Source organism: Notolepis coatsorum, assembly GCF_963971535.1.
Source record: "Notolepis coatsorum genome assembly, chromosome: 5".
Lineage (NCBI taxonomy): Eukaryota > Metazoa > Chordata > Actinopteri > Aulopiformes > Paralepididae > Notolepis > Notolepis coatsorum.
Genome location: NC_140169.1, coordinates 92572470 through 92587210, shown reverse-complemented (window position 1 = coordinate 92587210; position 14741 = coordinate 92572470). Strand labels below are relative to the sequence as shown.

Below are 14741 nucleotides of genomic sequence, written 5' to 3'. Positions count from 1 at the left end.
GTTTTCAGTCTGTTCACCTCAACTCTATCAACGCTCCACTTCCTGATATTCACCAACTCTCTATCAACGCTCCAGGCCAACAGACTGGCACTCCCTCTCCCTCCCTCTTGTCTATTATCTCTCCATCTATTCTCGCTCTCTCCGTCTCTCATCCTCTCCTCATCTATTATTGCTCTCTCTCCTCTCTCTCTCCCTGGGATGCAGGTTGATTGTTCCACTTGAGCAAATTCTTCCATTTTCCTCAGTTCCGAAGCCCTGATCGCATTGGATGGTAGTATGCTCATACACGTGTGTGGGTGGGTGTTTTGGTGTGTACGTGCCTGTGTGTGTGTGTCTCTGTATGTGTATGTGTATGTGTGTGTGTGTGTGTGTGTGTGTGTGTCTGTATGTACGTGCCTGTGTGTATGTGCCTCTGTCTGTGCGTTTATGTGTGTGTGTGCGTGACTGTGCGCAGGGGCGTAGCTGGGGGGGGGAGCTTAGGATGATTCCAAGGGCCCAGCACTGGGGGGGGCCCAACATTTTTTTTTCTTTTTTACTAGACATCACTCAGGTGTATTATTGATGCTCTCATTGATACCATGTTTGTTTCTGAAGTGTGTGTGTGTGTGTGTGTGTGTGTGTGTGTGTGTGTGTGTGTGTGTGCAGGGCACGAAATTAGAGCCCGCCACCCGCGGGCAGATTTTAGGTTTGGCGAGTGAGACTGAGAGGTCTGTCCGCCATGTGGTGGGCAACCAAATAGTCATGTGAAAACCGATCGAAAAACATGATCCAATTCTTAGCGGAGTTTCTGTCTCAAGCACACAGACCTGCAGCGCACTGCTCCTCCTCCTGCCCCTCCCAAACCCGTGTAAACACAGAGGTTATTGCCTCGGGCAGTCTGCTGACTGCTCTAGTCTAGTGGGACTAGAGCTGCCGCGATAACCGCATTACCGCGGTATCGCTGTTGCATCACGCCCACCGCAGAGTTGGGCTGAATACCGCATCACAGCTGATTTTTTTAATAATAATAAAGTAGCGCCCAGACGTTGGACTTGCGGCTCTGCAGATATACCCTACTCGGTTCCAAGCGACCCTATTGGGTAGAAGTGGTACCAGAAAAGTCATGTGAAACATTGCAGACCACTGATTGGTCAGAAGAGAGACGCGTCACACATTGGAGTCTCTGAACAAAAACAGAAAGCCGCCATCTTTACTGCCTCGCTAAGGATGTATTTCATTCAGGATTTGTTTGCGACAGCACCAACCAAGTGTAATAAACAGAAAAGGATGGATTCACTGTGTATTCGGCCTCATTTATTGATGAAACAAAACCGACATCAACCCAATTTACCACAGAGCGGAAAGTTTAGTGTCACAACAAGATCGCTGATGTGTTAAGTTTGTTGTTATTAGCCTAATACTAACGTCAGCAGATATACACGAGAGGTAACGTTAAACCCGGGTTGCTTGGTAGAATAGACACAATGAGGTAACGTTAGCTTTAGCACAATAGACACAACAAGAGTCTGGTTAATGTTGTTATTGATTGATTGAAACTGTGTTAAACTCTGGCTTGCTGCAAGCCCTCGGACATGCCCACGGAGCTTTCAGTGTACACAAGCGGCCCCGCCTGCATCCCCACACGGAGACAAACGGAGTTTTTTTTTGTGTGTGCGCACTGTGCGGTAATAACCGCGGCGGTAGGAAATATTTCGCAAATTTGTGCGGTAAGGAAAATATCAATACCGCGGCAACTCTAAGTGGGACCTCCGTGAGCTAACGTTAGCTACCGTTACAAAATGACCCAGTCAACTATTCACTTTTAGTTTAATACATGAGGCATTGTCTAACGTTATCTAGCCGGCTAGCTACTGATAGCTCCTGATAAACAAATGCTCCAGCAATAGTCTAGGTAGTAGGTAGCTCACGTTAGCTCACTACAAAATGTCCCAGTAAACTAAATAGTTCACTGAGGCGTTGTCTTAACGTTATCTAGCCGGCTAGCAGTAGCTACAGATAGCTCCTGATATCAATGTCTTATAACATTGATTCGATGCGTATTCGAGCCCCTGGCTTCCATCGCATGAGGGCATGCTGAATGTGATTTGACCAACGCAGAGTATAGGGTCCAGCTGCAGCGCCGGAGAATCCTTGCTGGAGCTGGAGGCTACTCGAGTATACACACAGACAGTGGAGCTGTTTGCAGATAGCGAGCATTTTGACTTGTTGCGTGGTGGCGATGTCTCGCAGATAATACAACTACAAGTATGATTATATAATACCATACCATTTTTCGACCCTGCGGCTTATATAACGGTGCGGCTTATATGTGACTCGACGTGACCAAACCCAAAAATGTAAAAATCTAAATATTGCTTTTTTGACTGCATTGAAATGTTATTTATCTGTTCCCTTATTTGCTAAACTTAATACAACTTGTAAATGAGTTAATTCTTGTTATTTGTCCGACAGTATTGTGTCCCAATGCTAATTACATATGGTAATTAAACATTAAAACACCTGCGGCTTATAGTCCAGTGCGGCTTATATATGTACACATCATTCAATTTAGCTGCTGCGGCTTATAGTCAGGTGCAGCTTATAGTGCGAAAAGTACGGTATATATATTTTATTAAAAAAAATTGCCTGGTAAGAAATATGCTTGGCGGGTAGATTTTTCTCATCTACCCGCCACTGGCCGGTGAGTCAAAAAGTAAATTTCGTGCCCTGTGTGTGTGTGTGTGTGTGTGTGTGTGTGTGTGTGTGTGTGTGTGTGTGTGTGTGTGTGTGTGTGAGATATATAGAGAGAGGGGGGGGCTTTGGTAGACTATTGCATTGGTCCATTCATTGAAGATGAACGCAATGCGACATCCTTTACTAGGCTCACCCACCAACAGTGCAGGTGCTGAACTGCTTATCCAAATGTATAGGTAAAAACCATATTATGCGTTTTCATCAATAAATAAATGGCCAAAAAAATTATAATTTTGCGCGCTTTCGCGCGCTCGCATTCACTTGGGGCCTACAAATACATTCTTTAGTGGGGCCCAGAATCTACAGCTACGCCCCTGACTGTGCGTGTGTGTGTGTTTGCGTGCAGACTGTGCAGGAAGGGTGTTTTTACAGCAGCCCCATCGACTGCAGCACAGCGGAGTGTGAAACCAGTCATTGCGGCTCATTGACATCAACAGATTGGCTGCTAAAGGTAATATCCAGTAGGGTTGCCGCGGTGATGTGAAATTTCCCATGATTAATAAACTAAATAAATGACAACACCGGTATTACTGGCGACACCGGACATTTGACAAAATTACGCTCAATATCTGTAGAGCGCCTACTTTGAGCTTTAACGTTAGCTACATTGATCCGCTGTGTCCATCCATCTCTGTCTGTTTTTTTTTATTCCGCTTTTTCTCCCCATTTTTCTATTTTTCTCCCATCCCAATTTCGTATTTCCAATTCTTCCCTCCCCTGTCTTGAACGTTGCTAGACTATGCCTCCCACTGGTCGGCTGTAGTGAGGATAGAAGCCTTGCATCATGTGTCCCCTCCAGTACACAAGGAGGCAGCCTGTCGCATTTTTTCACCGCAGCAGCTCGAACTCTCAGTGGCGAGGAGTAACGCGTGGGAGGCTCACGCTGCCCCCGATACTTCCTGTTTACGCCGCACCGGCGTCACCCAACCGACCTGTAGGAGTCGCTGTCCACAACGTCCAATCCCCACCCACCGGCTTTCCCACCCTCTAACACTGCCAATTGTGTTAGTGTGAACGACCGGCCACCCGGTAGCAACGCAGAGAGCTGGGCTCGATACCAGCATCTCCTGCGTTAGTGGCGAGCGCCTTGCCCACTGCGCCACTCAGCCGCTTTCTCTGTCTGTTTTTAATTCATTCTCAATGACAAGTATATTGTTGCCATGGTTCACCTTAGGTTATTATTAGGGATGTCCGATATTATCGGCCTACCGATATTGGCATTCAAATGTGATATCGGAAATTATCGATATTTAATTTTTTAATTTTAATTTTTTACATTTATTTAACCTTTATTTACCCAGGCAAGCAAGTAAGAACAAATTCTGATTTTATTTATTGTCAAAAGTATGCATAATGTTGTGTTAATTCCACGATAAGAGACATGTACCTGAAATTATTCAGTTTTTTGGGGGGGGGAAACCCTGCATATATCGGTATCGGTTGATATTGGTTGATATCAGTATCGGTAATTAAGAGTTGGACAATATCGGTATATCGGTATCGGTAAAAAAGCCAATATCGAACATCCCTAGTTATTATTTTAAGGTAAATCAACGCCGGACAGTAATAACTTCCGTACATTTTCTGTCTGTTCATTGACGGATCAATGTAGCTGCAGCCTTGCATCATGCAGACATACTGTTGCTGGCCTGGACTGGTCCTCTGAGCTCCTCTCCAGTCGAGCTGCTGCAGCGTTTAAATGATAAATATTGCCAAATCCTCCGCCATCGTGTCGCTTCTAGAGCCTTCTTTCTAGAGCCTTGTTTCTGCTAGGAGGTTTCTATGTGTCTGTGTTTCTGTCAGTCAGGAGGTTTCTATGTGTCTGTGTTTCTGTCAGTCAGGAGGTTTCTATGTGTCATGTTTCTGTCAGTCAGGAGGTTTCTATGTGTCATGTTTCTGTCTGTCAGGAGGTTTCTATGTTTCTGTCAGTCAGGGGGTTTCTATGTGTCTGTGTTTCTGTCAGTCAGGGGGTTTCTATGTGTCTGTGTTTCTGTCAGTCAGGAGGTTTCTATGTGTCAGTAAGGAGGTTTCTATGTGTCTGTCAGGAGGTTTCTATGTGTCAGTCAGGAGGTTTCTATGTGTCAGTCAGGAGGTTTCTATGTGTCTGTCAGGAGGTTTCTATGTGTCAGTCAGGAGGTTTCCATGTGTCAGTCAGGAGGTTTCTATGTGTCAGTCAGGAGGTTTCTATGTGTCAGTAAGGAGGTTTTTATGTGTCAGTCAGGAGGTTTATATGCGTCAGTCAGGAGGTTTCTATGTGTCAGTCAGGAGGTTTCTATGTGTCTGTCAGGAGGTTTCCATGTGTCGGTCAGGAGGTTTCTATGCGTCAGTCAGGAGGTTTCTATGCGTCAGTCAGGAGGTTTTTATGTGTCAGTCAGGAGGTTTCTATGTGTCAGTCAGGAGGTTTTTATGTGTCAGTCAGGAGGTTTCTGTGTGTCAGTCAGGAGGTTTCTATGTGTCTGTCAGGAGGTTTCTATGCGTCAGTCAGGAGGTTTTTATGTGTCAGTCAGGAGGTTTCTGTGTGTCAGTCAGGAGGTTTCTATGTGTCAGTCAGGAGGTTTCTGTGTGTCAGTCAGGAGGTTTCTATGTGTCTGTCAGGAGGTTTCCATGTGTCTGTCAGGAGGTTTCTTTTTTTTGTATCCACTTTCTCCTTATTTTCTATTTTTCTCCCATCCCAATTTCGTGTTTCCAATTCTCCCCTCCCCTGTCTTTAACGTTGCTCACATATGCCCCCCACTGGTCGGTTGTAGGGAGGATAGAAGCCTTGCATCACGTGTCCCCTCCGGTACACGAGGAGGCAGCCTGTCACATCTTTTCACCTGCCAGCGCGGACTCTCATTGGCGAGGTGTAACGTGTGGGAGGCTCACACTGCCCTTGCCATTTCCTGTCTCTGCTGTGCAGGCGTCCCCCAACCGACCTGTAGGAGTCGCTGTCCACAACGTCCAGATTACCACCCATCGACTTCCACCCGCTGACTCTGCCAATTGAGCCAGTATGACGGCCGGCCCAAGCCGGAGGCAACGCTGACACCCGGATTCGAGACCGGAGTCTCTTGCATTGGTGACGAGCGCAATCTCCGCTGCGCCACCCAGCCGCCCTCCCGTCAGGAGGTTTCTATGTGTCTGCAGTCTGTAGCTTACATAGTTTGTGAGTGCAAATCCCCCTCTCCACGGCCGAGTTCGGCTCTCTCTGCCACGCAGTTGTTGAATTATTGGCGTGCAATTGCTGCTTTTTTTTGTACTCGCGCGCAGCCGCGCACGTCACGGCACTTTGTACTCGTCTGCCGGCTCCAGGTTGCATTTTTCGCTGATCAGCCAATACATTGTTGGAAAGTTTTGGTGTTGTCCTCGACGACCAGTTGAACTTCTCTGCTCACATCGCAGCGACAACCAGAACCTGCCGATTCCTCCTGAGCAACGTCAGAAGGATCCGCCCCTTCCTGACAAAAGAAGCCACCCAACTCCTCGTCCAATCAACAGTCATCTCCCGCCTCGACTACTGCAACGCACTGCTCGCTGGCCTCCCGGCCACTGCCACTAAGCCTCTTCAACTCATTCAGAACGCAGCGGCCCGCCTGATCTCAAACCTACCGAAGTCGGCCCATGTCACCCAACTTCTTAGGGACCTGCACTGGCTCCCCATTGCTGCACGAATCCGCTTCAAGGCCCTCGACCTAGCATACCGTGCGGCAAAGGGAACCGCTCCCGCCTACCTCCGGTCAATGGTCTCTAACTACACACCCTCAAGACCCCTACGCTCTGCATCTTCTGGCCGCCTCAGACCCACTCCTATCCAAGCTCCGGGAGGGTCATCAAAGAGAAGTCGCCTATTCTCAGTCCTTGCCCCACAATGGTGGAATGAACTACCCACCCCAGTTAGGACAGCCGAAACACGTCCAATCTTTCGCCGTCGACTAAAGACGCACTTCAACCATTATCTGAATTAAAAAAAGAAAAAAAATATCTAACCCTAACTAACCGTACTGTCATGCACTTGTCCTAATAAACTAACCTACACTGTAGCACTCAACACTTTGATGAACATTGTTGCTCAGCTGATAGAGTTGTGCCCTTCCTGATGACTTGTCGTACAGAACTTGTAAGTCGCTTTGGATAAAAGCGTCAGCTAAATGACTAAATGTAAGTTTAATTTGCCGCCTTTCGATAGTCATCTCACTCAACCAACGTGCTTAGAGTCTAGAGTACAAGACGAAATATCCGGTGAGCATCATTTGACAAGCCGCTCTGATGAGTGACCACGTCCAGTTGTGAACACACGGATGGAACGCATCCTTCACAGAGGTGCGTTCCATCCCTCCCCGCAAGCAGTAGTTTCAGCTTGTGTTGAGAGGGAGGAGGGAGCTACCGCACGTTTCTCAGACGCATCTTCTCTCTAGTCAGGGTTGGTAAACAGACAGACTCATCTTCACTCTAGTCACCATCAGAGATGCCTTTTAAGGTCATGACTGCCCCCCATGCTGCTGCGGACAGTTTGACTGCTCTGTCGGTCCCTCCATGTCCGACAGAGAGAGTAGAGAGGGAGTCCGGTCTTTCTAGAACCCCTCCATGTACCTCTCTCTGCTGGCTCTACTGTGTGTGGGTGAGGGAGAGGGGGGGGGACAACTCGCCGACCCTCCCCAGGAAATCACAGCTGTCCGGGATGCAGCGAGCCGCGTGGGACAGGGCAGCACTCGCATGAGTAAGGCTGTCATCACTTGGTCAGAATGGATCTACTGTATTCTGGATTACTGTTCCGTTTATTATACTGCAGTAAAAACCTGCACAATGACCTGTCTGGATGAAATAGAATAGAATATAATAGGCCATTTATTAGATGCCTTAATTTGCCGACTTTCGATAGTCATCTCACTCAACCAACATGCTTTGAGTCTAGAGTTACAAGACGAAATATCCGGCGAGCATCATTTGACAAGCCACTCTGATGAGTGACCACGTCCAGTTGTGAACGGTCCTGAACTGACCAGTCACCGCTGATGGCGAAAATGATTGACCACCATTGTAGCCAAGGAGCGTCTGCTCCGAAAGCGATCCCAGATGGGGGCTCAGAGTGGGGGAAGGCTCAGGTGACACAAGAAGACGGAAGAAGTCCTTTGTTTTGACTCGCTAGGCGAAATTAATGGAAGTGGACGGTCATTTTGGATAATCACGCTGAATGTTTACCGCTACACACATTACAAAAACCTTTGTCAAACACAAAATTTCCGTTTGGATTAGGGCACAGTTTTTTTTTCTACGTTCACAGAAAAGTAAAGAAATATATATACATTGTATTTTATGGCAATAACGTTGAAGTTTGTTCGACCCGTGAGATATAAACATGGAAATCACGTCAATATTTCTAAGAAAAATGGTTGGACTTCCGTTGTTGGCGGCTGGTGTGAGATGGGTAGTGTAGTTTTATGAAATTTAGATGTCCATTGAAAGCCCTGGATCTCCTCTTTCTTAGGACTACAACAATTTCACGAGTGCTTCTTCTCGAGTCTAAATAATCCGTTTTCCGGTGCAATGCGCAGAGATTTTTTATAAGCTCATTTCACTAATAACACTTAAAATCATTGCTAAACAAACCTAGTGCTGAAAATATACACTTTGACTGCCGTTTTGATAGGTTTAGGGTCTTTACTCTTGGCTACATTTGAAAAAGAAACGCAACATCACTTAATACGGGACTGTATTGATCCATTTGTGATGTGAAATAAATCTCGGCCCTCTGACTTAAGAGGTTAAACTATTGTGCAACCTTATATACTGTACTTAAATAAATAACGTATTTGGAACTTACCCTTGTGTTTGCAATTTTATTGAAATATTAGCAAATGGCTTTCTTTATTGCAAATTCTTTTTACCTCCCAGAAGGGGGGCATAGCCATCCTCCGGACCACCCCCTAGTCGCAAATAAGCACCATCTTGTTTGAAAATCCTGTGGAAAAATGTTCTTTCTTTCACATCACGCATTCCTAATTGTGAGTGGAGGTCTGCGTGGTTCTCTCACCGATGACAAAGGCCTCTTTGAAGGTGGTCCCTGTGACGTTGTACCATGGTGGTCTGCCAGCCGTGTAGATAGTCCTCTTATTGGTTCTCAGCAACGGTGGCTCGGTCTTGGATTGGCTGGTGGTCCGTTTCCGTGGCGACGGTGATATTGGCAAAGGGCATCGGGGAGGGGCGTGGCCCAGGAGGCCGTCCAGCGAATCGTCTCCACTCACACTGGAACAGCAAGTATGGTAACAACAGACGGTCAATTAATAAAAACTGAGCAGATTAATGCTTTTTGATTAGTTTAGTGAAACCCTTAACTTATCATTTTAAAAAGGGATAGTTCCGATTAGCCCCATTTCTTACTTACCAATTATGTCGATCAGTAGAATTCTCTCAGCACCATGCTGTTCCTCATACTAGTTAGCCTGGCCACAAATCAATGGAAAGTCAATTGGGTCAAGCTCCTGTCTATACAAACGGAGTGAAGCGCACTGAAATCGACCATGCGTGCACCGTGGAGTACATTTCAGCGAGCCTCGGTCAGCTTGACTTTGCATCGGTTTGTGGCCATCTATCCCGAGCTGGTATGAGAAACAATATGGATTGTTGTGCTGTGAAATGACTAAATAACAGTCAACAACAACACTGGTAAGTAATAAACAGGTCTAGGGCCCTCAACATCACAACTACCCCCCCCTATGTTTCTGTCAAAACTGTCAAATAATAATAGCTAGCCTAGCATGTGTACACAGAAGCTCCAGAGTAGGGTTGGATGATGCGTCGCAATTTCAATTGCGATTTTGGTTACCCATGATCATGGAAACAAGATAATCGAGATAAAACGATTATTGTGCTGTATGCCTCTCACTGCTCTCATTTTGTCTCGTGAATGCAAAATGCAGCGCACCCTTCCTTCACAGCGGTGCGTTCCATCCCTCCCCCCAAGCTGAAGCAGTAGTTTCAGCTTGTGTTGAGAGGGAGGAGGGAGCCACTGCACGTTTCTCAGACGCATATTCTCTCTAGTCAGGGTTGGTAAACAGACACTCATCTTCTCTCTAGTCACCATCAGAAATGCCTTGTAAGGTCATGACTGCCCCCCATGCTGCTGCGTGCGGACAGTTTGACTGCTCTGTCGGTCCCTCCATGTACGACAGAGAGAGTAGAGAGGGAGTCCGGTCATTCTAGAACCCCTCCATGTACCTCTCTCTGCTGGCTCTACTGTCTGTGTGGGTGAGGGAGAGGGGGGGACAACTCGCCGACCCTCCCCAGGAAAGCACACAGCTGTCCGGGATGCAGCGAGCCGGCGTGGGACAGGGCAGCACTCGCATGAGTAAGGCTGTCATCACTTGGTCAGAATGGATCTACTGTATTCTGGATTACTGTTCCGTTTATTATATACTGCAGCATAAACCTGCACAATGTCCTGTCTGGATGAAATAGAATAGAATAGGCCATTTATTAGATGCCTTCATCAAATGCATCTTAAATGCATATAAAAACAATTGTATAGTTGACCCCCACTGGCAATTAAGCCTTTAACATTTAACCATAGCAGTGCTATTACCATTCTAACAGGAAAGAGCTTAAACATCCAGCTATACTGAAGGATGTGGTGAGAGGAGAGGAGGAAAGCCTGTCTCACGGACATTCACTGACAGACACCTGATCTCTCTTCCATCATCAATGCCACGTCTTATGCAGCAGCAGATACACACCCAGTGACTGGGTAGGATAGCCAGGAAGCAGCATTGGTTAGTTCTGCTAGCATTGTGGTTAGCTGGACAACCAAGCTCATACATTATGTCCAAGCTAACTGACAGTTAGCTCACTTGATGGGAGCAGCCTTGTTATTTGGTCATGATGAGTTGCACCCTGTTGTGTAAACTGTATGTCCGTTCCTTCCTAAACACAAGGGTTAGCTTTAGGCATGTTGTCACCCACTGGGTGGTGCTAAGCTAGCTAGCTACCACCCTTTAGCCACCAAGCTAACATTAGCCGCGCCTGCTACTGTGGTGCTTATTATGGCCCATAATTTATGGGTTTTATTCGTTCTAAAAAAAAACTGCATCCCCTCTATTCGCTAACGTCAACGTTACTTGTCCGACCTCGACACTGCTCTGTCCGCTTCCGATTCTTCCTCTTTCGGCTGCATGTTCTTCTGCACATCTTCCTCGGCTTGGCTCATTGTAGTCGCCATGTCTCCATCTCTCTCGCGTCGCGCGCATGTACTGAGCTGCGCGTGAACCAAACCAGAGCTGTTGTCTAGGAGAGAGAAGTCACCACCTGGAAACACGTGTGGGGCGGAGCATTGGGTTTATGGCAAAGATAAAGACCACTACACTTCCGCGTTACATTGAAATCGGGGGGGGGGGGGGGGGGGGGGGGGAGATTGCGGGGGTCAAATGAATGAATGTGGACGAGAGCCTTGACATTAAAGGAAAACTCCAACATTTTGGGAAATTAGCTTATTTAACATCTTCCCTGGAGTTAGACAATAAGATGCATACCTTTTTTGTCTCTGTGCGTGCATTTAGTTTAGGGAACAGTCGCTCTGTTAGCGTAGCTTAGCTTCATCACTGGAAGTGGGGGAGGGTTTGAGCCTGACGTTCCCTACAGTGCCCTACAGTCACGAAATACACTCCAAATACAACTCCAAAACGTTACCATGACTTAAAATCATCTTACCTTGACGATTAAAAGCCTCCCCAATTTAGAAAACAGTAATCCAATGGCTGGTATTGATATACTACTAACTACTGCACGCTAACGGAGCTAACCGGACACTCAAGCAGATAACGAGAGCAATGACTTCCTTTCTGGGGGGTTTCAAAATAAAAGAGCGACGTCTATAGCAGCGGAATATGTTTATTTTGTACATTATCTAACGTTAACACGAACCTAAACTAACGTTACAACTAACCTAAAGTTAGTTTAGGTTCGTGTTAACGTTAGATAATGTACAAAATAAACGTATTCCACTGCTATAGACGTCGCTCTTTTATTTATAAAAAAAAAACCCAGAAAGGAAGTCATTGCTCTCGTTATCTGCTTGAGTGTCCGGTTAGCTCCGTTAGCGTGCAGTAGTTAGTAGTATATCAATACCAGCCATTGGATTACTGTTTTCTAAATTGGGGAGGCTTTTAATCGTCAAGGTAAGAGGATTTTAAGTCATGGTAACGTTTTGGAGTTGTATTTGGAGTGTATTTCGTGACTGTAGGGCACTGTAGGGAACGTCAGGCTCAAACCCTCCCCCACTTCCAGTGATGAAGCTAAGCTACGCTAACAGAGCGACTGTTCCCTAAGCTAAATGCACGCACAGAGACAAAAAAGGTATGCATCTTCTTGTCTAACTCCAGGGAAGATGTTAAATAAGCTAATTTCCCAAAATGTTGGAGTTTTCCTTTAAGTGATTGCAGATACGGCTGTGGGGGTGCTAGAGACATGATCGAATATAGCCTAGTGACAAGCTCCAAGAGCTTTTAAACTTGACATGCTAGCAGTCAGACAGTTGCTTAACATAATAGAACAACCTGGATGTGAATATCTTTATGCATGTAGGAAATATATACCTATGTACACATACTTAAAATAAGCATGACATACGCACGGTACGCGCATGGACAAGATGGCGGCTGTGGACAAGATGGCGACGACGGTGGACGTGAGACGAGTCGAGATGACGCCCGGAGAGTAGCGGGACGAGAGGACTTCATCTTTGGGGCGCAGACAGCGTACGTCACCCAGCCAACGCAGCAGCAGCAGGCCCAAAGGAAGGGACTGATTGTGGACACAGGTGCGTCGTCCCACGTCATCAACGACAGGAATCGATTCAAGAACTTTGACAACACCTTCGAGCCGAGAGACACAGCATGGAGCTGGCAGACGGGAAGCGCACTTACGAGTTGGCGCAAGGGAGAGGAGACGCACAGGTATGCCTCATAGACAGTGAGGGGCGCCGGTGTACAGTGATGTTAAAGAACGCTCTCTACATACCCTCGTTCCCATAATAACTATTCTCTGTAAAATCTGCTACTGCGAACGGTGCCAAAGTGTTCTTCAATGAAGGTAAAGATGTTCTTGTAGAGCCTGACGGTACGCGATTTAACATAGAGGTGTACAAGAGAATGTATTATCTACAAACAGAACGTAATGACAACGACAAGTGTAATAATAATGATATGTGTAATGTGACTGTCAGTCACGATATTCAGACATGGCATGAGATCATGGGTCATTGTAATTACGAGGATTTACTGAAACTGCAAGCAGTGACAGAAGGCATGCACATTAAAGGTGAAAAGCGTAGACCTGACAAAGAATGTGTAGTGTGCATAAAGGGGAAGTTCACTCAATCGAGAAACAGAAGTCCCACAGAAAAAGTAAAGGTACCACTTGCGCTAGTTAACACAGATCTAGCCGGTCCAGAAAGCAACAAGTCCATAGGAGGCTTTAGATATGTACAGTCTTTTACAGATGTGTGTACAGGGGCAGTGTTTGTTTACTTTCTCAAAGCAAAGAGTGACACACTCCAGGCCACGGAGAAATTCCTGGCAGACGTAGCCCCTTATGGCAACACAAGATGCTTGAGGTCCGACAACGGAACCGAGTTCACAAATAGAGAGTTCCAATCACTGTTGAGAAGGAACAAGATAAGACACGAGACGTCATGTCCGTACTCCCCACACCAGAACGGAGTGGCAGAGAGGGAAGGACGTACTCTTTTCGAAATGGCTAGGTGTAAGCTAATAGCTGGTAACTTACCTAAGAGTCTATGGCATTATGCGGTACAAGAAGCCGCTTACACCAGAAACAGGTGTTTTAATAAGCACACAGGCACCACCCCGTATACAGCACTGACAGGAAAGAAATGTAATCTAGCTAGAATGCACAAATTTGGATCAGTGTGTTATGCTTACCAGCAGGACAGAGGAAAGCTCGAGTCCAGATGTGAAAAGGGACTCTTTGTAGGGCACGACAAAGGAAGCCCCGCTTTCCTAGTCTATTATCCCGGTAAAGGGAAAGTGCAAAAACACAGGCTAGTCAAATTTGTCACAAAGACAACATGTGAGAACGAGACACAGACAGAGGAGCCAGAGCTGAACTCCAGAGTAAGGTGTGAAGAAACAGAGTCACCTCAGCCTAGTGTACTTAGCACAGTCGTGCAGACAGACAGTCAGCAACCCCCAGAGGACGATGACGAGGAGCACCCGAGGGTGATGTCACGTGCCCCATGCAGTGGGAGGTATCCCTCACGGGAACACAAACCCCCAAAGTATCTGAAAGACTATGCCCGGAGAGAAAGTGACGAGGATGACAGTACACTTACCAGCATTGATTACTGCTACAGAGTAGAGTAGTGAGTGGAGTACCTCAGACCTTTAAAGAGGCCATAGTGTCCCCTGAATCAAGTAAATGGGAGAGAGCAATGGATGAGGAGATGAGGTCCCTAGAGGACAACCACACCTTTACTCTAACCAAGTTACCAGAGGGCAGACAGACAGTGGGAGGAAAATCGGTGTACTCAATCAAGGAGGGTATTGAAGGCCACGACAAGTACAAAGCCAGGTTTGTAGCTAAATGTTTAAATACAGAAGGAGGGTATTCCTTGTTTAAATACAGAAGGAGGGTGGCTACATGTTTAAATACAGAAGGAGGGTACTCCATGTTTAAATACAGAAGGAGTGGATTCCATGTTTAAATACAGGAGTGGATTCCATGTTTAAATACAGAAGTGGATTCTATGTTTAAATACAGAAGTGGATGATTTGATCATCGCAGCAGACAACACTAGAAACCTAGAGCAAGTTAAAACATTTTCTAGGCATGGACTTCGAACAGTCTGCCAGTTGTGTAAAAATATCCCAGAAGAGATATGTGGAAAAGATCCTGAAACGTTTTGGCATGCAAGAATGTAGAACAAGGGAAACACCATGTGATCAAAAACTAGACTACCAAGAGGATGCTCAGAAACTGACAGATGTAAAAATTTACAGAGAAGCTGTAGGTAGCCTCAT

At 46.3% G+C, this 14741-nt stretch overlaps 1 protein-coding gene across 1 annotated transcript in view; it reads right to left on the bottom strand.

Annotated features, from left to right (window-relative positions):
* The window catches only part of LOC311228051 (uridine-cytidine kinase-like 1), an 84838-nt gene extending 73903 nt beyond the window's left edge, over positions 1-10935 (bottom strand). Inside the window, exons 1-2 of the mRNA XM_084313952.1 lie at positions 10833-10935; positions 8744-8955 (exon numbers count right to left, since the gene is read on the bottom strand). Coding sequence (XP_084170078.1) covers positions 8744-8955; positions 10833-10924 — 304 coding nt within the window. The 5' untranslated portion in view covers positions 10925-10935. The remainder of the gene's footprint in view (positions 1-8743; positions 8956-10832) is intronic.
* Positions 10936-14741: the final 3806 nt, after the last annotated feature.